This window comes from Chiloscyllium plagiosum, unplaced genomic scaffold, assembly GCF_037043375.1.
Source record: "Chiloscyllium plagiosum isolate Xiang-an unplaced genomic scaffold, Cpla_swu_hap1 HiC_scaffold_20, whole genome shotgun sequence".
In the NCBI taxonomy this organism is placed as follows: Eukaryota; Metazoa; Chordata; class Chondrichthyes; order Orectolobiformes; family Hemiscylliidae; genus Chiloscyllium; species Chiloscyllium plagiosum.
Window position 1 is genome coordinate 18,751,059 of NW_028270158.1, and position 20,813 is coordinate 18,771,871.

Sequence of the window (20,813 nt, forward strand, 5' to 3'; positions counted from 1 at the left end):
TTAAATTCTTCCTTTTCTTACTCCTCCTCGACTTAACCTCTGGATTCCTGGTGTCATTGGCTGTGTCCTCACAATGGTGATACAGTGGAGGTCACAGCTGATCAACTCAAACTTGCTCCTGTATTGACTGAGAGCTTCTTTGAATAGCCCAGAGAGTGACAGCATTGTTTCAGCAATCATGTTTGCAGCTCCACTATGTTCCTGGTGGTTGCATGACTTGTTACATGCCCAACTATGCTTGTGTGGTCAGGTCACAGAGCAAATTAGGAATCATATGCACAGGGAATTCTTTGTCCCCAAAGCCATCCTCTGGTTGTTTTAGATTAGATTAGATTAGATTACTTACAGTGTGGAAACAGACCCTTCGGCCCAAAAAGTCCACACCGACCCTCCGAAGAGCAACCCACTCAGACCCATTCCCCAACATTTACCCATTCACCTGACACTACGGGCAGTTTAGCATGGCCAATTCACCTAACCTGCACATTTTTGGACTGTGGGAGGAAATCGGAGCACCCGGAGGAAACCCACGCATACAGGGGGAGAACGTGCAAACTCCACACAGTCAGTCGCCTGAGGCGGGAATTGAACCCAGATCTCTGGCGCTGTGAGGCAGCAGTGCTAACCACTGTGCCACCATGCCGCCCCATTGTTGGAGGCCCATAGATAATGGGAATGTCAGGTTGTCTCATCAGGGTAGCAGGCACCCACTGACATAATGTACCATGAATGACACAAACTTCAAACTGACGGAATGGTACATCTTGTGGTTCCTATAACCCTCACTGTTCTCAGAGAGGACTGACACAGCTTCATAGCCAATTGCAGCCGATAGCTTTCTGAACCATTAAGAATCGAGCTGACATGGCAAATCCAGGTGCCTATTCATTCTGTTTCTTCCTTGAAGTGAACACAATGCAATCCCCTTGCTTAAGATAGAGGGCCTCTGTCACCTTCCAGATGAATCTATGGTCAGTGTAATGGGAGACGTTGGATATGTCTTCAGATGAGAATGGCCAGGATCTAGCCACACTGATGTTTAATGACATTGGCAGTGCCATCATCATCCATGTTGAAAGAGGTTTAGTTTTGGAAAAAAAAACTATTCATGTGATGTTGGTATTACTGGCTGATCTGGCATTTATTGTCCACCCCTCGGTCCCCCCTTAGAGAAGTTGGTGGTGAGCTGCCTCCTTGAACCACTGGGATGTAAGTAAACCCACAACAAAGTTAGGGAGGGAGTTCCACTGACAGTGAAGGAACGGCAATATTTCCAAATCAGGACAATGGGTGGCACGGACCGGAATATTTTAGGTTGTGATGTACCCATGTATCTACTATCCTTGTTCTTCTAATTGGTAACAGTTGTGGGTTTGGAAGCTGTTGTCTCAGGAGTCTTGATGAATTTAGATTAGATTACTTACAGTGTGGAAACAGGCCCTTCGGCCCAACAAGTCCACACCGCCCCGCCGAAGCGCAACCCACCCATACCCCCTACATTTACCCTTTACCTAACATTACGGGCAATTTAGCGTGGCCAATTCACCTGACCTGCACATCTTTGGACTGTGGGAGGAAACCGGAGTACCCGGAGGAAACCCACGCAGACACGGGGAGAACGTGCAAACTCCACACAGTCAGTCACCTGAGGCGGGAATTGAACCCAGGTCTCTGGAGCTGTGAGGCAGCAGTGCTAACCACTGTGCCACCGTGCCGCCCTAAATTTCTGCAGTGCATCTTGTAAATGGTACACACGGCAGCTCCATGTATCAGTGCTAACGTATGCATTTCCTGCACACTGAGCAGGATTGGGTAGCACACAGGTGGGGGCTAGCAAGGTGCTCCACATCTTTTTATGCATTCAGGCACTGAGGAGTCCAATTTCACAGCTTCTCTACCTTTTGTACGTTGACATTATCTGGACTGAAATTAAATACAGAGGGAAACAGCCATCCACTATTAGGGGCTCTCTGCAAGGACTGCAACAAAACTCAAAAAGGGAGAAGTCACCTCCTGCCTCTTGAAGGAGGAGAGATAATCCAACACCCTGTTCTCTGGCTTGTTCTTTTCACAGAATTGTCCCAGCTCAGAAGGAAGCAATTTGGCTTATCCTGTCTGTGCCAGCTCTTGATAGGATTTAAATTTTAAAAAATCAGCACCCTGAAGTGCAATTTTTAAATTTAATTTCTTCATGGAATGAAGCATAATTGGTGAGCCTAGCATTTATTGCTCATCCCCAATTGCCTAGAGGGCTTTGAAGAATCAACCAGATGTGTGTGTGTGTCTGGAGTCACATGTAGTCCAGACCACATAAGGATGGCAGATCTCTCTCCAAAGCACATTACTGAACCAGTGGGTTTTTACAATAATTTAGAGCTGCATTAGACCAGCTTTTTTTATTTCAGATTTTATTGAATTCAAATCTCACTGCTTGCTGTGGTGGGATTCAAACACAGGTTTATCTGGGGTTCTGTATGACTTACCTACTGACATGACCACTTTGACTCCATCTTCCTCTTATTGGCATTTTACCACTATGTCTACACCTGTACATAGGATCTGACTGTAGTGGGGGAAAATAATTCAATGCAATCATGACAACAAATTCATTAAGAAACAGCTCAAAGAGATGGTGAGAAATCTACATATCAATTCATCTACTCGAGCAGATGGGAAGAAATGTATTGTTGGTGGAAGAGTCAGGATACAGAGGACACTGGTTTAAGATGAACGGGAAAATCTTTCTTCATGCAGTGAATGATTAGGATCTGGAACGCATTGCCGAAGAGGGTGGGGGAGGAAGATTTAATTGTAGTTTCAAACAGGGAACTGGATGAATATCTGAGAGTAATGCGCAGGGCAAAAGGGAAATGAGACTGAATTCCTCTGTAGAGGACCAGCATGAACATGACAGGCTGCACGATTGGTGAATATCACATAAATTCCACTTGGAAACCAGTCAGAATCAGTAAGTCCTTGGGCTAGGAAGGGTTTGTGGTACAGGAACAGAGATCATAGACAGGTTACTCACTCTTTCATGTCAGCAGATTCATTCAGCTTTGTTTTCTTTTTGGCATTCTTTACAAGATTTTCTGCATAGTGACTGATGATTGGACACATCTGGGAAGGAAAAAGAAATAGGGAAAACAAGATGTGGATGTCAAAGTTGATTCATGTACAAGACACCCAGATCCCTCCTTACCATAGTTTCTCTCCAATTAAAGAACATTTTTCTAATTCTTTATACCAAAGTGACAACAGCACTTTCCAACATTACATCTGACAAAGATAGGATGGAGCCTGGGACCTTGTGGGTATTAATAGAATGTGTTTCAATGACTTAGTATTTTCACTTATATTATAAGTCCTCAGAGTTTATCAGCAACTACAGCTAACCTTCAAAAATATTCAATTATTAGTATTGTGCAATTTTGCATATAATTTCTATGTAGCTCATCTTGCATGTCATGTACAAGTACAGGCAGAGACAAGCCATTCATTTATTGGGGAATGGGATGGAGGTTCATTACCTCTTTCAGTCTCCCGCTGGTGAAAGTTGGTGAAAGCACACTTCGGATTCTCTTCCAATGGTCATCTTCAACCACCAGGATCGACTCAGTCAATGGTCCACTCAGACCAAAGTCCTATAAAAGAAATTTTTTTTTTGTCATGCCAGGTTCAAGAGGTTTTCACATCAACCCTGCCAGACCATATCTCCAAACCGACCAAGAATCACTGTTGGAGCTACTGGTGACCTATATTGGTCTTTGGAAATCTCTCTGGCAATTCATTGGAATTATTCCTCTAAAATCTGAAATACAATTTGGGGCCGATTCTTGGAATGTAACCAACTTGGGATATCACCTGTTTCAAATCCAAAAATAGGCCTTATATTAATCTGAAATTTTTACCCTATAAAAGTACTGAGAATCTTGGCACAATAACAAGACGAAATTGACAATCTAAATGAAGGTACGACTAAATAATGAAGGCAAAGTGGAAAACCATAATGAAGTGAAGATGAGCCATCTTGTGACTGAAATGTGGAATAGGTTCAAGAACAAAAGAAACAGGAGCTGCAGAAGCTAATTTCGCTTTTTGAGCCATACTGCCATTCAAGATGATCCTGGTTGATTTTCACCTTCTTGCACTACTCCACAATTTCCAAAAATTATCAATCTCTGTCTTAAGTAAATGCAATAACAGAAAGTCCACAGTTTTCACAGGAGAGAATTCCAAAGGATCACAATATGAGTGAAAAAATTTCTCCTAATCTTCCAGATCTCATATTCTGTGACCCCACCTTCTCCATTCTCCAACATTAATCCTGTAAACCCCTTAAGAGGTTTCTATGTTTCACTTCTTTATTCCTCACTCTAAGGGAAATAGAGTTTTATTTTTCCTGAGAAGTTGATTCCCTCATCCCACGAGCCAGTTTAGTGAATTTTCATTGCACCCACTCTCTCTACAGCAAGTATGTCTTTTGTTTGATGAAGATACGAAAACTGTACTCAGCAATTTACATGTGACCTCACCAATGTGTTTTATAATTGTAATCAGTTAAAAAGCACACAACACCAGGGTATAGTCCCACAGGTTTATTTGGAAGCACTAACTTTTGGAGCGCTGCTCCTTCATCAGGTGGTTGTGGAGTATAAGATCGTAATACGCAGAACTAATAGCAAAAATTTACAGTGTGATGTAACTGAAATCCGGCATCTCCAAATTATAATTGTAATCAGACTTCTTTTCTCCAAATTCTTTGCAATAAAAGTTCACATAACATTTGGCTTTTTAATAGTTTACTGTATCTCCATGTTACCTTTCTGTGATGCATGTACAGGGATATTTGAATGCAAACAGTTTGCCAGGGAGAATGCCATCCCATTGTACCTATAACCACAAGAGCTGGAATACCAGTTAGGTTGGATAATTACGTTACTTTTTGGCAGCTACAGATGCAATGAACTGAATGGCTTCCTTCCTTCTGTGTTGAAAATATTGGGTTTTGAAGAGACGAGTCACTGTTAGGTACACATAATGAATTATGTAATCCTGCTATGGCTGATGGATTCCTCAAACCCATTCTGCTGGCTTCCCCCGATAAACCTTGATTTCCCCTTATCAATCAAGAACCCAAACCTGTTTTAAATACACTCAATTACATGGCCTCTATAGCCCTCTGTGGCAAGATTCCACAGATTCACCACCCTCCGGTTGAAAATATTCCTCCTCATCTCAGTTCTATAGGGTTGTCCCTTCACTCTGAGGCTGTGCCTTGGGGTCCTAGTTTTTCCTACTCGTGGAAACATCTCCTCCGTGTCAAGTCTATGCTGGTCTCTCAGTATTCTGTAAGTTTCAGTGAGATCCTCCTCTTATCCTTCTAAACACTGTTGAGTACAACCTCAGAATATCAACCATTCCTCATATGACAAACCCTTCATTCCTGAGATTATTCTTGTAATTCTCCTCTGGACCCTCTCTAATACCAGCACATCCATCCTGAGAAATTGGGCCTAAAACTGCTCACAATATTCCAAATGTAGTCTGTCGAGACCCTCAGAAATACATTCCTGCTCTCATATTCTCAGAATGAATGCGAAAATTGCATTTGTTTTTGTGACTACCATCTGAACCTACATGTTAACTTAACAGATTCCTGAACTAGGATTCCTACAGTCCCTTTGTAGTTCAGATTTCTGGAGAATTCTCCCAGTTAGAAAATAATCTATGCCTCTATTCTTCCTACCAAAGTGGATAATCTTGCACTTTTCATATTGGAGCTCTTCTGCTCCTTCTTTGCACACTCTCCTAGCTTGTCCAAGTCCTTCTGCAGCCTCCCCATCTCTTCAACACTACCTGTTCCTCCACTATCTTTGTAACATCTGCAAATTGGAACAATGCCCTCAGTTCCTTCATCCAGATGGTTAATGTATACATGAATAGTTGTGATTCCAGCATGGACCCCTGTGGAACTCCACCAGTCACTGCTGCAAACCTGAATAAGATCCCTATGTCCCCACTCTGCCTTCTGCCGGTCAGCCAATCCGCCAATCCTCTATCCATGCCAGTACTTCACCCCGAATGCCATGGGCTCCTATCTCATTGAGCAGCTTCCTTCGCGGCAGCATGCCAAAGGCCTTCTTGAAATCCAAACAGATCATGTCCACGAGCTCTCCCTTGCCTAATTTGCTCACTACGACCTCAAAGAATTCTAACAAGTTTGTCAGGCATGACCTCCCTTGATAACGTTGTGATAATTCAGTCCTATTTTACTATGCACTTCCAAGTACTTGCAATCTCATCATTAATAACGGTCTCTTATCACTATCATCAGGCTAAGTCGCCTATAGTTTCTTGCTTTCTATTACATATCCCTCTTATATAGAGGTGTTACATTAGCTATTTTCCAGTCCTCTTGGATCCTGCCTGACTCCTGATTTCTGAAAGATCACCGCCAATGCCGTCACAATTTCCTCAGTTATCTCCTTCAGAACTCTGAGGTGTAGTTCATCTGGCCCAGGTGCTTTTTGCAACGTCAGATCTTTCCGCTTCCCCAGCACGTCCCCCTTAGTGATGTCCCCAGCACGTCCCCCTTAGTGATTGCACGCACATCTGCACCTCTGTCTGTTTTCTAACGGTGTCTTCTACCGTGAACACAGAAACAAAGCACCTACTCAGTTCCTCCGCCATTTCTGTGTTCCATATTACTCTTTCTCCAGGCTCACTTTCCAGTGGTCCAATGTCTGCTCTTGTCTCTCTCTTACCTTTTACATCTAAAAATCTCTTGCAATCTTCTTTTATATTACAAGTTTGCTTACCCTCACATTTCATCTTCTGCCCCCTTGTTGCTTTTTTAGTTGACCTCTGGTTTTTAAAATCTTCCCAATCCTTTGGATTTGAACTGATCTTCACCACATTGTATTTTTTTTTAGTTTTGCTCTTGTGCTGTCTCTGGGTTCCCTTGTCACCCATGGTTGCCTCATCCTCCCTTTAATATGTTTCACCTTCCTTGGGATGAATTTCTGCTGCACCTCGCAAATTTCCTCCAGAAACTCCAGCCATTGCTGATCCACAGTCTTCGTAATGAGGCTCCTCTTCCAGTCAGCTCTGACCAGCTTCTCCCTCGTGTCTTTGTAGTTACCTTTACTCAATGGTAATCCAATTATACCTGATTCCAGCTTCTATCCCTCAAATTGCAAGGCGAATTTTCCATATTGTGATCACTATCCCCCTAGGGGTTTCTCCTTAAGCTCCCTAATTGAGTCTGTTCAATTAGGGTACACATGACCAAATTCAGAACTGCCTATTCCCTAGTCAGCTCTATCACAATCTGCTTTCAAAAGAATCTTTTGACATTCCATGAATTTGTTTTCTTGGGATTTGCTATCAAACTGACTTTCCCTGTATATTTGCATATTGAAGTCCCCTTGATTACGGTAATAGTGTCTTTCTTACAAGCCTTTTCTATCTCCCGATTTATTTTCTACCCCACATCCTGACCACTGCAAGGATGCCTCTACGTAATTCCTCTCAAGGTCTTTTTTCCTCTGCAGTTCCTCAATTCTATCCACACAGATTCTATGCCTTCAGGTGCTATTTCACTTGTTGCCATTGATATTAATTTAATTTCTTACTGACAAAGCAACCCTACTTCCTCTACCTGTCCTTTTGATAGAACACATATCCTTCCCAGCCCTGATCCCCTTGCAGTCTGTGGTACTCACATCAACATACTTGGCAATTACAATCTGATCTACAAGCTCCTTTATCTTGTTTGGTATACTCCGTGCATTTTAAGTACCATGCCTTAGTCCTGGACTGACTGTTCTCTTTCTCATTGTTGTCCCCTTATTTGCTTTGCCTGAAATTAGACTCCTGGCTCCTTCCATACTCTCTGTCCTGTTACTTGTTCTGGAAATGTTAATATCTTCTGCTGAGCCATCCTCCATCTTTAATTAGTCTAAACTCTTCTTTAAACTCTTAATATGTGCCATCAGTTTATCTATTTTATTCTGACTGCTTTGTGCATTAACATAAAAATCCTTTACATTTGTTCTATTATCGAGCTTCACTACATTTATGGTTCCTTGATACAATATGGCATTCATACATTCTATTTCTTCTTTTTATTTTCTGGTAATGATCAATCTCTAAGTTGCCCCTAGGTCTCTTTTATGTTTTTCCCCTCTCACCCTAAATCTATGCCCTCTCGTTCTGGACTCCTCCACCGCAGAGAAAAGACTTCGATCATTTATCCTATCCATGCCCCTCATGATTTTATAAATCTCTATAAGGTCACCCCTCAGCCTCCAATGCTCCAGGGAAAACAGCCCCAGTCTATTCAACCTCTCCCTATATCTCAGTTCCTCCAACCCTGGCAACACCCTTGTAAATCTTTTCTGAACCCTTTCAAGTTTCACAACGTCTTTTTGATAGGAAGGGGAGTAGAATTGCAAGCAATATTTCAAAAATTGACTAACCAATGTCCTGTACAGCCGCAACATGACCTCACAACTCCTGTACTCAGTACTCTGACCAATAAAGGAAAGCATACCAAACGTCTTCTTCACTATCCCATCTACCTGCGACTCCACTTTCAAGGAGCTACGAACCTGCATTCCAAGGTCTCTTTGTTCAGCAACACTCCCTAGGACCTTACCATTAAGTGTATAAGTCCTGCTAAGATTTGCTTTCCCAAAATGCAGCACCTCACATTTACCTAAATTAAACTCCATCTGCCACTTCTGAGCCCATTGGCCCATCTGATCACGATCCCGTTGTAATCCGAGGTAACCTTCTTCGCTGCTTATGGTCGATTTGCTCATCCATCCTACAGCCCCCAATCTTCTCCACAAAGGGAACTAGCATCTCAAACCTGTTAGACGAGCTCAAAGGCTGAGGTTTCTTCAGCACTGCCTCCTGGATTCCTCTACTTGTTTGTTGGCACATTCTCCGGTCACTGACCAAATTCCAGATAGTTAATCTGGAGGGTGTGATGGTAACACAGCATCCAGGTAACTCTCACCCTTCCAGGTGTGTCAAATTTTCAAATCTCAGAATCCAGATCATCAAATCCGTGCCAGAATTCCTCAGGTAACCAACACTCGTTGCTTCAAATCCATCATCAGTGTAAAGCAATGATTCCTGTGAAAACCTGCTAAATGCACCATTTATTTTAAAGCCTAATCACTATTTCAAGACCTTCTCCCACTTCCACAACCTTTTCTCTGACCATGTCTGCCCAGACTGCTTTTAGTTACAATTTTCTTATAATGTCTGCAATGTGCATTTTCTCTGCTATTGTCAACCACACCAATGTGAATGTTTGTTATTTCTCTGAGCAGTGATTTCAACAAATACCCAGAACTATGATCACTCTGAAAATACGCTTGACTCAGTGTGATGTATCCCCTCTTAGCATCAAGGAGTCTAGGGAGGTCATGTTGCGACTATACAGGACATTGGTTAGGACACTTTTGGAACATTGTGTGCAATTCTGGTCTCCTTCCTATCGGAAGGATGTTGTGAAACTTGAAAGGGTTCAGAAAAGATTTACAAGGATGTTGCCAGGGTTGGAGGGTTTGAGCTAGAGGGAGAGGTTTGAATAGGTTGGGACTATTTCTCCCTGGAGCATTGGAGGCTGAGGGGTAACCTTAAAGAGATTTATAAAATCATAAGGGGCATGGATAGGGTGAATACCCTAGGTCTTTTCCTCAGGGTGAGTGTGTCCAAAACTGGAGGGCATAGGTCTAAGGTGAGAGGGGAAAGATTTAAAAGGGACATAAGGGCAACATTTGTACACGTAGGGTCGTGCTGCCAAAGGAAGTGGTGGAGGCCGGTACAATTACAACATTTTAAATGAATCCAGATGGGTATGTGAATAGAATGAGTTTAGAGGGATATGAGTCAAATGCTCGGAAATGGGGCTAAATCAATTTAGGATACCTGGTTGGCATGGACGGGTTGGACCAAAGAGTCTGTTTCTGTGCTGTCCAACTCTGTGACTATAAATCCTTCTGTTGCATAACATAAATCAGAGTGCAGAAATCCTGTCAAACTTCACAACAATTACTGACTCTGTGGTGAGGATTGCAGGCTACAAGAAACTTAAAGCTTGGGTAAGATATACCTTCTAGCAGATGGAGAAAAAATGGGAATCAAATTACATTTCAGATGAACCAGTAAAGCAATTCTAACATTCAGATAAAGAAAACAAGGGTTTATTGCAGTTCTGAGAAGAACCAATAAAAAAAGCAGATAACCTTCAGCGCAGTCCAACACATACCCGCCTGTTGGTGAACAAAGTGTAACATTCTTTTACAAAGATGGTTTTAACGAGATCAAGATCCAAGATTGAGAGAATGGGTAACCGTCCATCATAAATCCTAAAGGGAAAAAGGCAAAAATGTTCCAAAGTGAATTTTGGCTTCAGGTAAAGCTTGGGGTCTGACTTGGGGGACTTGGCTGATTTACTGCAATAAATTCATGTGCTCTCGACAGCCAGGTCTTTGTCACTACAACCTTAATACAGACATATAAATGCTTTCTCACCACCACCTGACTCACTCAAAACCAGTTCAGACAGAGAACACATGCCCAATATTTACTGTAAGCTGAACAGAAAACTCAGATGTTCAGGTTTCACAGACACCATGCAGATTATAATGCAAATTTATCATCAGTTTGCCCTGCTGAAAGGGCATGATTTGGAGAGGCCGGTGTTGGACTGGGGTGTACAAAGTTAAAAATCACACAACACCAGGTTATAGCCCAAATAAACCTGTTGGACTATAAAGTAGTGTTGCGTGATTTTTAACTCTGCTGAAAGGCAGCCTGTTTGAGAAGTTGCCTAATTGTCAGCCTGGTAAGTGCTCTGACACTAACCTGTAGTAGACATCAGGGATAGGGAATTTGAGGTAGCAATGACAGAGGAAGGTTGAGAAGAGGTGGGGTCAATAGGAGGATAGCACTGGAATAATTCAGGTCCAGGAAATCCTCCCAAAAATGGGACATCAATAAAAACATGTAGAATCAATCCTTAAAGCCTTTCACCCTGTGACTCATCACCACCCTACGAGTGAATTAGTCGCCACCATCTATTCCACCTTCATCCTGAAGCCCATCCTCATCCAAAGGGAAATGACAGATTAAACATTCTCAGCCTATCAAAGGTCACCTCTGGGATCAATAAGCTTTGAGGGACAACTGGGACATTTCTTAGACTCTTGCTCATTTTCAATAGATGAAATTTCTCCAATAGACTAGAATCTCTAGCTCCCTCAAAAATGCTCCCTTCCTACAGGAAATGTGGACGGAATTCAGGCCAACCCATTATGATAATTCCAGGCAACAATGAAAATGGGCCAATTCTCATCAGATCAAAACTTCACCCCAATATTGCAGTGACTTGGATGGAAAAGTGTACGAGCTGTGTTTGAATCAAACCAGAGTGAATGTCAGGCTTAATGTGAAGGCACCATTGGAGACAGTTCTCAGAATGAACAAAAGGACATGAAGGTTGAACATCCCTCCACAAGAACTTCAAACCATCCTTTTGTGTGTAAAGTGAATTATCCATGACAACAGTGTATCAAGTTTTTGAAGAGTCATAACTGAATCAATGTCAAGACTGGAATGATCTTTCCCTTAAAACTGAGATGGCCACTACACTTAGGCTGGACTGTATGACTGAAGGAAAATAGATTTTTGAAGAAGATAAAAATCCAACACTTCACATATGTCACCTGTTGATTAAATGCACTCACCCCCATATCTTTCCATATTTCTTGTAGCATTCTGTGTCAAATCCAAACATACCCTAGCCAGAAGAAAACAAAAACATCAGAAAAACAAGCACAAAGCTCAAAGAAAATAGAAGGATAATTACATATCCAGGTCCGTGTGGCGGGTGGCTACGAAGGGCTGGTGCATGGAGACAGAAGGTGAGGTAACAATTGGAACAATACGAAGGGCACTGCTCCTCTTGAACTCCAGAGAAACACATTCCTGCAATGTTTTCAGTCAATGTCCTGTGCTCTTACAAATGTTCTAGTCAAAAGAATCTTCTGGAACCACCACCAAATGTACCTTTTTAATTCCATTCCATTTTGACATTTTGCAAGTATACATTAATGTAACCTCATCGGAATCAATCACAGCAGACAGTTTGAAATCACTTTCAAAGATGAAGACAGGTCATATGAGGCAGTTGTTGTATTCATGGAATTTATGCTCCGCACAAGACTCCATCTATTCTATTGAGGACCCTTTCCAATCGCTTTATCCATCGTGTGTTCCTCTAGCTTCATCTCAACATCCCCTCATCCCTCCCACTATCTCTGATACCAAACTTCTGTCTTCAGTCTCTGATAAGACATGTCCATGACCACAGTGTATGTACCTCAGAACCTTGCTCATCCAGACTGAGAATGTGAGAAGGACATGGAGCAACAGCAGCATCATCCTATCAACTGTTTGAGGTGATCAGATGAAGGCAGCTTTTACTGAACAGTGTATTTCTGACAACAGGTTAACTCAAGGCCTCATCTTCCTTTTATTGGGTGTATGTGAAAGATCCCACAGCACTATTTCAAAGATAAGCAGCAATTACTGCTTGCAGTATTTATCTTGGCAATATTTATCCTTCAACCTTTATCACCAAGTCAGATAATCAGGACTTTACTGTTGCTGATCTATTTCCAGCCCAAATGAAAATTAAGCTGAAAAGAGAAATTGAGGTTGGGCATAGAACTACAATAGAGGCTTCTTCTGTTCTGTTGTAATTGCACCCCCATGCCCATCCTTACCCCCAGACTGAAGGCCTGTGATTTGCATTTCTTTCTGTAATTTTTAACTGCGATTTTTTGAAACACTTTATTTATTAGCCATGCTGTTAAAATAATTCTTTTACACTACTGCCAGATCGTGTTCAAATACCGACCAAAATTGGTAAGTGGCAAAAATAACCTCTTTATTCAGAAACCACAAGTAGCACGAGTTCGAGGCGGCAACAGAATCCCAAAACACAGTTCTTACACTGGCCTGTTTATACACAGTTCTTACACTCGCCTGTTGATACACAGTTCTTACATTGGCCTGTTGATACACAGTTCTTACATTAGCCTGTTTATACACAGTTCTTACACTCGCCTGTTTATACACAGTTCTTACACTCGCCTGTTTATACACAGTTCTTACATTAGCCTGGTTATACACAGTTCTTACACTCGCCTGTTTATACACAGTTCTTACACTCGCCTGTTTATACACAGTTCTTACACTCGCCTGTTTATACACAGTTCTTACATTAGCCTGTTTATACACAGTTCTTACACTCGCCTGTTTATACACAGTTCTTACACTCGCCTGTTTATACACAGTTCTTACACTCGCCTGTTTAAACATAGTTCTTACATTAGCCTGTTTATACACAGTTCTTACACTCGCCTGTTTATACACAGTTCTTACACTCGCCTGTTTATACACAGTTCTTACATTAGCCTGTTTATACACAGTTCTTACACTCGCCTGTTTAAACATAGTTCTTACATTAGCCTGTTTATACACAGTTCTTACACTCGCCTGTTTATACACAGTTCTTACACTCGCCTGTTTATACACAGTTCTTACATTAGCCTGTTGATACACAGTTCTTACATTGGCCTGTTGATACACAGTTCTTACATTAGCCTGTTTATACACAGTTCTTACACTCGCCTGTTTATACACAGTTCTTACACTCGCCTGTTTATACACAGTTCTTACATTAGCCTGGTTATACACAGTTCTTACACTCGCCTGTTTATACACAGTTCTTACACTCGCCTGTTTATACACAGTTCTTACACTCGCCTGTTTATACACAGTTCTTACATTAGCCTGTTTATACACAGTTCTTACACTCGCCTGTTTATACACAGTTCTTACACTCGCCTGTTTATACACAGTTCTTACACTCGCCTGTTTAAACATAGTTCTTACATTAGCCTGTTTATACACAGTTCTTACACTCGCCTGTTTATACACAGTTCTTACACTCGCCTGTTTATACACAGTTCTTACATTAGCCTGTTTATACACAGTTCTTACACTCGCCTGTTTATACACAGTTCTTACATTAGCCTGTTGATACACAGTTCTTACATTAGCCTGTTTATACACAGTTCTTACATTAGCCTGTTTATACACAGTTCTTACACTCGCCTGTTTATATACAGTTCTTACACTCGTCTGTTTATACACAGTTCTTACACTCGCCTGTTTATATTCAGTTCTTACACTCGCCTGTTTATACATAGTTCTTACACTCGCCTGTTTATACACAGTTCTTACACTCGCCTGTTTATACACAATTCTTACACTCGCCTGTTTATACACAGTTCTTACACTCGCCTGTTTATACACAGTTCTTACATTAGCCTGTTTAAACATAGTTCTTACATTAGCCTGTTTATACACAGTTCTTACATTAGCCTCAAATATCAGCAAGGCGGCCTTTATGTGGAGCCGCAGAAAATGGGGGAGATACTAAACGAGTATTTTGCATCAATATTTACTGTGGGAAAGGATATGGAAGATATAAAATGTCGGGAAATAGATGGTGACTCCTTGGAAAATGTCCATATTACAGAGCAGGAAGTGCTGGATGTCTTGAAACACATAAAGATGGTAAGGACAAGCCAGAAAACTATAGACCAGTGAGCCTGACATCGGTGGTGGGCAAGTTGTTGGAAGGAATCCTGAGGGACAGGATGTACATGTATTTGGAAAGGCAAGGACTGATTAGGGATAGTCAACATGGTTTTGTGTATAGGAAATCATGTCTCACAAACTTGATTGAGTTTTTTGAAGAAGTAACAAAGAGGATTGATGAAGGCAGAGCAGTAGATGTGATCTATATGGACTTCAAGTAAGTTATTCGACAAGGTTCCCCAAGGAGACTGGTTAGCAAGGTTTGATCTCACGGAATACAGGGAGAACTAGCTAGTTGGATACAGAATTGGCTCAAAGGTAGAAGATAGAGGGTGGTGGTGGAGTGTTATTTTTCAGACTGGAGGCCTATGACCAGTGGAGCGCCACAAGGATCGGCGCTGGGTCATCTACTTTTTGCCATTTAAATAAGTTATTTGGATGTGAGCATAAGAGGTATAGTTAGTAAGTTTGCAGATGACAACAAAATTGGAGGTGCAGTGGACAGTGAAGAAGGTTACCTCAGATTACAATGGGATCTTGATCAGATGGGCCAATGAGCTGAGAAGTGGCAGATGGAGTTTAATTCAGATAAATGTGAGGTGCTGCATTTTGGGAAAGCAAATCTTAGCAGAATTTATACACTTAATGGTAAGGTCCTAGGGAATGTTGCTGAACAAAGAGACCTTGGAGTGCAGGTTCATAGCTCCTTGAACGTGGAGTTGCAGGTAGATAGGATATTGAAGAAGGCGTTTGGTATGCTTTCCTTTATTGGTCAGAGTATTGAGTACAGGAGTTGGGAGGTCATGTTGCAGCTGTACAGGACATTGGTTAGGCCACGGTTGTAATATTGCGTGCAATTCTGGTCTCCTTCCTATTGGAAAGATGTTGTGAAACTTGAAAGGGTTCAGAAAAGATTTACAAGGATGGTGCCAGGGTTGGAGGATTTGAGCTATAAGGAGAGGCTGTACATGCTGGGGCTGTTCTCCCTGGAGCGTCAGAGGCTGCGGGATAACCTTATTAGGTTTACAAAATTATGAGGAGCATGGATAGGATAAATAGACAAAGTCTTTTCCCTGGGGTGAGGGAGTCCAGAACTAGACGGCATAGGTTTAGGGTGAGAGGGGAAAAATATAAAAGAGACCTGAGAGGCAACTTTTTCACACAGAGGGTGGTATGTGTATGGAATGAGCTGCCAGAGGAAGTGTTGGAGGCTGGTACAATTCCTACATTTAAAAGGCATTTGGATAGGTATATGAATAGGAAGGGTTTGGAGGAATATGGGCCGGGTGCTGGCAGGTGGGACTAGATTGTGTTGGGATATCTGGTCAGCATGGACGGGTTGGACCTGTTTGCATGCTGTACATCTCTATGACTCTATGAGCTCAGTTAAAAGGCATTTAACAAATACGTACTAATTGGGGAAAATGTTTGATGTTCTGTAATCTATTCAGGTATGAGAGTTGATTGGTAAGGACTGATGAATATCATAATCTTTCGTGGAGATATAATGGAGGGTATGGCATTGATCTGAATACACTACACTTATTCAGAGGTAAATAAACCTAAACACTGCTTGTAGCAAGTGCTGATAAGATGTGAAAATGCGCTAATGCTATCATGGTAGTAAAATTACTACAAAACTGTGGTTTTATGAATGACTGAATGAAACCGTATTATAGTAGGGAGGTATGAATGAATGAATGAAACTGGAAAGTGGTGTGAGCTTCTTAGTGGGCTAGTAAAGGATTACAAACGAATAAACATAAAATGTTGTGTGTGGAAAATATAAAGCATTTGTGAGTGGGTTAGTTAAGGGAACTAGAATACAATATCTCACACTACTGCAGTCAGTCCAAGGCTGAAGCACTAGCACTGCCAATCACAGGAGTACAAGTTCAAACTCACTTCTGCAGACATCCAGTGAGACAGTCCTGTGGGAGAGTTCCATCAGATTGTGGCTAATTCACTAAATAGAGCATGATGACAGTCAGCCAGCACCAACCCTGCATCCTCCAGATTCACCTTTACCCTTAAATATGTTCGAGGAATCTCCATCAGCTCTCATTAAGGTTCAAATTGGAGTTCTTGACATAGTCAGGAAAGAAAATGGCAACCAAACATACCTTTCTATAATGTAGAAATGTTCCAATGAATGGCAGTGGCCTTGGGCCTGGAACTCCAATGCGTTTAAATAACCCAAATGGTAAAACACTGTACCTGCAAAGTGAATGACTATCTCATCAACAACAAAACCTGAACATGTCAATAAAAGCAAAGTACAACAGATACTGGAAACACTCAGCAAAACTGTTTCTCTCTCCACAGGATAGTGCCAGAGTTAACATTTTTAGTCCAGTATCATCTTGTTTGACTCTGTTTCTCTTTCACAATGCAGTCATTTCTGAGTTTCTCCAGCATTCATTGTGTTTATTGTTAAAAGTGGCTAATATTTCAAATGCTGAACTAATTGAATGTGGATATGTGCATGTTCCAGGTATGATTAACAGGTACTGAGGCTAATTGGTGCACATGAGAAAGTTGTTTCCTCAGTGCTTTATTTCACCCTCCATCTTGATTTAGTCCCTTCTTACTCTCCCTAAATACCTCATCCCCCAACCTTTCATGGTTTGCACTGCCCTTAACAGTGTTTTAATGTTTATTAGTTTAAAAGCAACAAAGTCATGAAGCTTTTGGTAGTGGGAAGACGCTTACTTGTGTGTGATAAGACACTTCTGGGTAGAAGAACTGACTTCCTATCTCCCCTTCCAACTCCATTTTGAATATTATTCCGCCCCCCCCCCCCCCCCCCGTTTGTCTGTATGACTTTGCAACTACATCAATCAATTGGTAAACATGGATGATTTACTGGTGGTGGTTAATAGATAACAAAATCCCACTGGTTATTTGATGGAGAAGAAATCGTTCAATTGTGTGCCCTTCTGGAAATGTAAGATCTGGTTCCCATACCATTGTAAATACTGTTTAGCTCTAAAACAAGATCTAGATTATAATAGGCAGAATAGACCTACCCCTATAAACAATTAAAACAGTCCTGTCTAACTTCTGGATAACCACAAAACAGAGGACTGTCAACCTCACCTGCCCCAGACATTCAGCTTGTTCTCATCCTCAACCGAAAACGCTGGAGGGAGGGAGGGAGGAATCTGCAGCGTTAGGAGGATGGCTTCCTCTCACACACTCCCAGGTCTGACTGTCTCTTCACTACCAGACATTCTCCAGCACCCCCGACCCCCCTTTGCCCCCACCCGAAACTGGATCTCACAAGGATCAGCTTCTCTCCCATCCTGGGACCAGCCTCATTCAGCCAGAGCCTGGGATCTCAGGGCTGGGGGCAGGAGGAAGGGAAAATACCCCACAATCAGCAGCGATTGCCCGGGCAGGGTGAGTGCGGTCAGAGGCTGAGGAGAGCCCCCTCCCTCTCTCCGCCTCACACACAAGAGTTCAAACACACAGACCACCTGGTGACAAACTTTCCCCGTCCCCGTTAGCGACTGCAGTTGAACTTTGTGACTGTTGTGTCCCATCGTTGGAAGCTGGACGAGGCGATAAAGAGATCCCGCAGACACTTACCAAGCCAGCAGGAGCAGGAAAGTGATGAGAAGGATCCAGGTCTGGTCGGACAGAGCGGCCCGGATCGCCCCCAGACTCTCTGCAAAAAGGACAGCCATCCCGAGAGCAAACAGCAGGCAGCAACTGTGAGCAGCCTGAGCTAGTGCTGGCTGTGTTTATAGGGAGTGGGGGGGCAGAGAGCCAGAGGGCGGGATCAGGATTGCTTCATCACACCAAACCATCAATGTTCAATACTCTACCTACTATTAGCAAAATCAGGTGATGAAACATCGCGTGCGAACAAGGTGTCTTAGATGGATATTTTTCAAGCAACCTGCTCAGATATTATGACACATGTTTGGAGACTTGAAAGCAAGTCTCCTGGCTCACACAACCACTGTACCACAGGAGCCCTCAGCACGCTATCATTTTGTAAGTAAATAGCAATGATAGCCCACTACCATCTGACCAGACTCTAGATTTTTGTATCTCTGAGACATCGAATTTAGACACACTTTCCCCCTTCAGGGCCTAATGAATCCAAATCATACAAAAGAAAGGAAACACAATAAGTTGAAGTCACAACATTCCAGTGTTTCTTGCTCCATCCAGAATGGACATGATGATTATTTTTCATTCGTCATCAAAAAGTGTGGCACTGGAAAAGCTCAGCAGGTCAGGAAACATCCGAGGAGCAGGAGAGTTCAAGTTTTGGGCATAACGCCTTCATCGGGAATGTAAAGGGGGCTGAGAGATAAACAGTAGGGTGGGGGTGGAGAGTGGGAGCAAGATAGCTGGGAAGGCAATAGGGAGATGCAGGTGGGGGATGACCTATCACCATCACCCCCTCCAGTCTTTCATCTTTTAGAATGAGTTGCCGGTTTCGGTTCATTAATATCTAAATCCCAGAACTTATTTTAAGTCACATTCTCAAAATAACTTAAGGTTTTATAAAAAAAAGTTGACATCTCAGCTCAGGAAATGCATTAAAAGGTATGAGGTTAGTGTCTGTCTGTATCCCAATCTTCAGTCAAACTGGTTCTATTTCCGGAGGAAGTGAGGACTGCAGATGCTGAAGATCAGAGTTGAAGAGCATGGTGCTAGAAAAGCACAGCCAGTCAGACAGCATCCAAGGAGCAGGAGAATCAGCATTTCGAGCATAAACCCTTCACCAGGAATGAGGCTTGTGGCCCAAGTGGACTGAGAGATAAATGGGAGGAGAGTGGGGCTGGGGGGAAGGTAGCTGTGATCACGATAGGTGGGTGTGAAGATGATAGGTTGGAGAGGAGGGTGGAGTGGATAGGTGGGAAGGAAGATGACAGGGCAGTTCAAGAGGGCAGTACTGAGTTGGAAGGTTGGGTCTGGGATAAAGTGAGGGGAGGGGAAATGAGGAACCTGGTGAAATCCACATTGATTCCATGTGGTTGGAAGGTCCCAAGGTGGAAAATGATGCATTCTTCCTCCAGGCATCAGGTGGTTAGGGTTTGGCAGTGGAGGAGGCCCAGGACTTGCATGTCCTTGGTGGAGTGGGAGGGGGAGTTGAAGTGTTTGGCCACAGGGTGGTGGGGTTGTTTAGTGCATGTGTCCCAGAGATGTTCTCTGAAATGTTCCACAAGTTGGCATCCTGTCTCCCCAATCTAGAGGAGACCACATCGAGAGTAACGGACATAGTTGATGATGTGTGTGGAAGTACAGATAAATTTCTGTCAGATGTGGAAGCTTCCTTTGGGGCTTGGATGGAGGTGAGGGGGAAGGTGTTGGCACAGGTTTTGCACTTCTTGCAGTGGCAAGGGTAGGTGCCGGGAGTGGAGGGTAGGTTGGTGAGGGACATGAACCTAACAAGGGAGTCACAGAGGGAATGGTCTCTCCAGAATGTATATAGGCGTTGGGAGGGAAATATATCCCTGCTTGTGGGGTCTGTTTGTAGGTGGCAAAATTTGTGGAGGATGATGTGGTGTATCTGAAGGTTGATGGGGTCGACAGTGAGGACCAGGGTTTCTGTTCTTGTTACGATTGGAAGGATGGTGTTCAAGGGCAGAGGCACAGAAGTGAAGGAGATGCACTGGAGGTCATCGTTGACCATGTGGGAGAGGAAATTGTGGTGTTTGAAAGAGGAGGCCATCTGGCATGTTCTATGGTGGCATTGGTCCTCCTGGGAGCAGGTGCGGTGGAGGTGGAGGAATTGGGAATAAGGGATAGCATTTTTACAGGAAGAAGAGTGGGAGGAGGGGTAATTCAGGGAACTGTGGGAGTTGGTGAGTTTGCAGTAGATGTCTATGTTGAGTCAGTTCATGGAGATGGAGAGGAAGGGGAAGGGGAAGGGGAAGGAGGTGTCCGAGACGATCCAGGTGAACCTGAGGTTGGGGTGGAAGGTGTTAGTGAAGTTGATGGACTGTTCCACCTCCTCGTGGGAGCACGAGGTGGCGCTGTTACAGTCATCAATGTAACGGAGGAAAAGGTGGTGAACAGTGCCGGTGTAGCTATGGAAGATAGACTATTCCACGTATCCGACAAAGAGGCAGGTACAGCTCCAAAGTTCCAAAGTGAAA

General features: G+C 42.9%; 1 protein-coding gene across 3 annotated transcripts in view; it reads right to left on the reverse strand.

Annotated features, from left to right (window-relative positions):
- The window catches only part of LOC122560798 (cytochrome P450 3A21-like), a 37,442-nt gene extending 19,031 nt beyond the window's left edge, over nt 1-18,411 (reverse strand). The window contains exons 1-6 of one of the 3 annotated variants that reach the window (XM_043711905.2): nt 18,286-18,411; nt 16,818-16,911; nt 11,769-11,821; nt 10,289-10,388; nt 3,531-3,644; nt 3,032-3,120 (exon numbers count right to left, since the gene is read on the reverse strand). In XM_043711905.2, the coding sequence (XP_043567840.1) occupies nt 3,032-3,120; nt 3,531-3,644; nt 10,289-10,388; nt 11,769-11,821; nt 16,818-16,911; nt 18,286-18,383 (548 nt within the window). In that variant the 5' untranslated portion in view covers nt 18,384-18,411. The remainder of the gene's footprint in view (nt 1-3,031; nt 3,121-3,530; nt 3,645-10,288; nt 10,389-11,768; nt 11,822-16,817; nt 16,912-18,285) is intronic. The other 2 variants (XM_087997708.1, XM_087997707.1) reach the window with 2 other exon arrangements.
- Nucleotides 18,412-20,813: the final 2,402 nt, after the last annotated feature.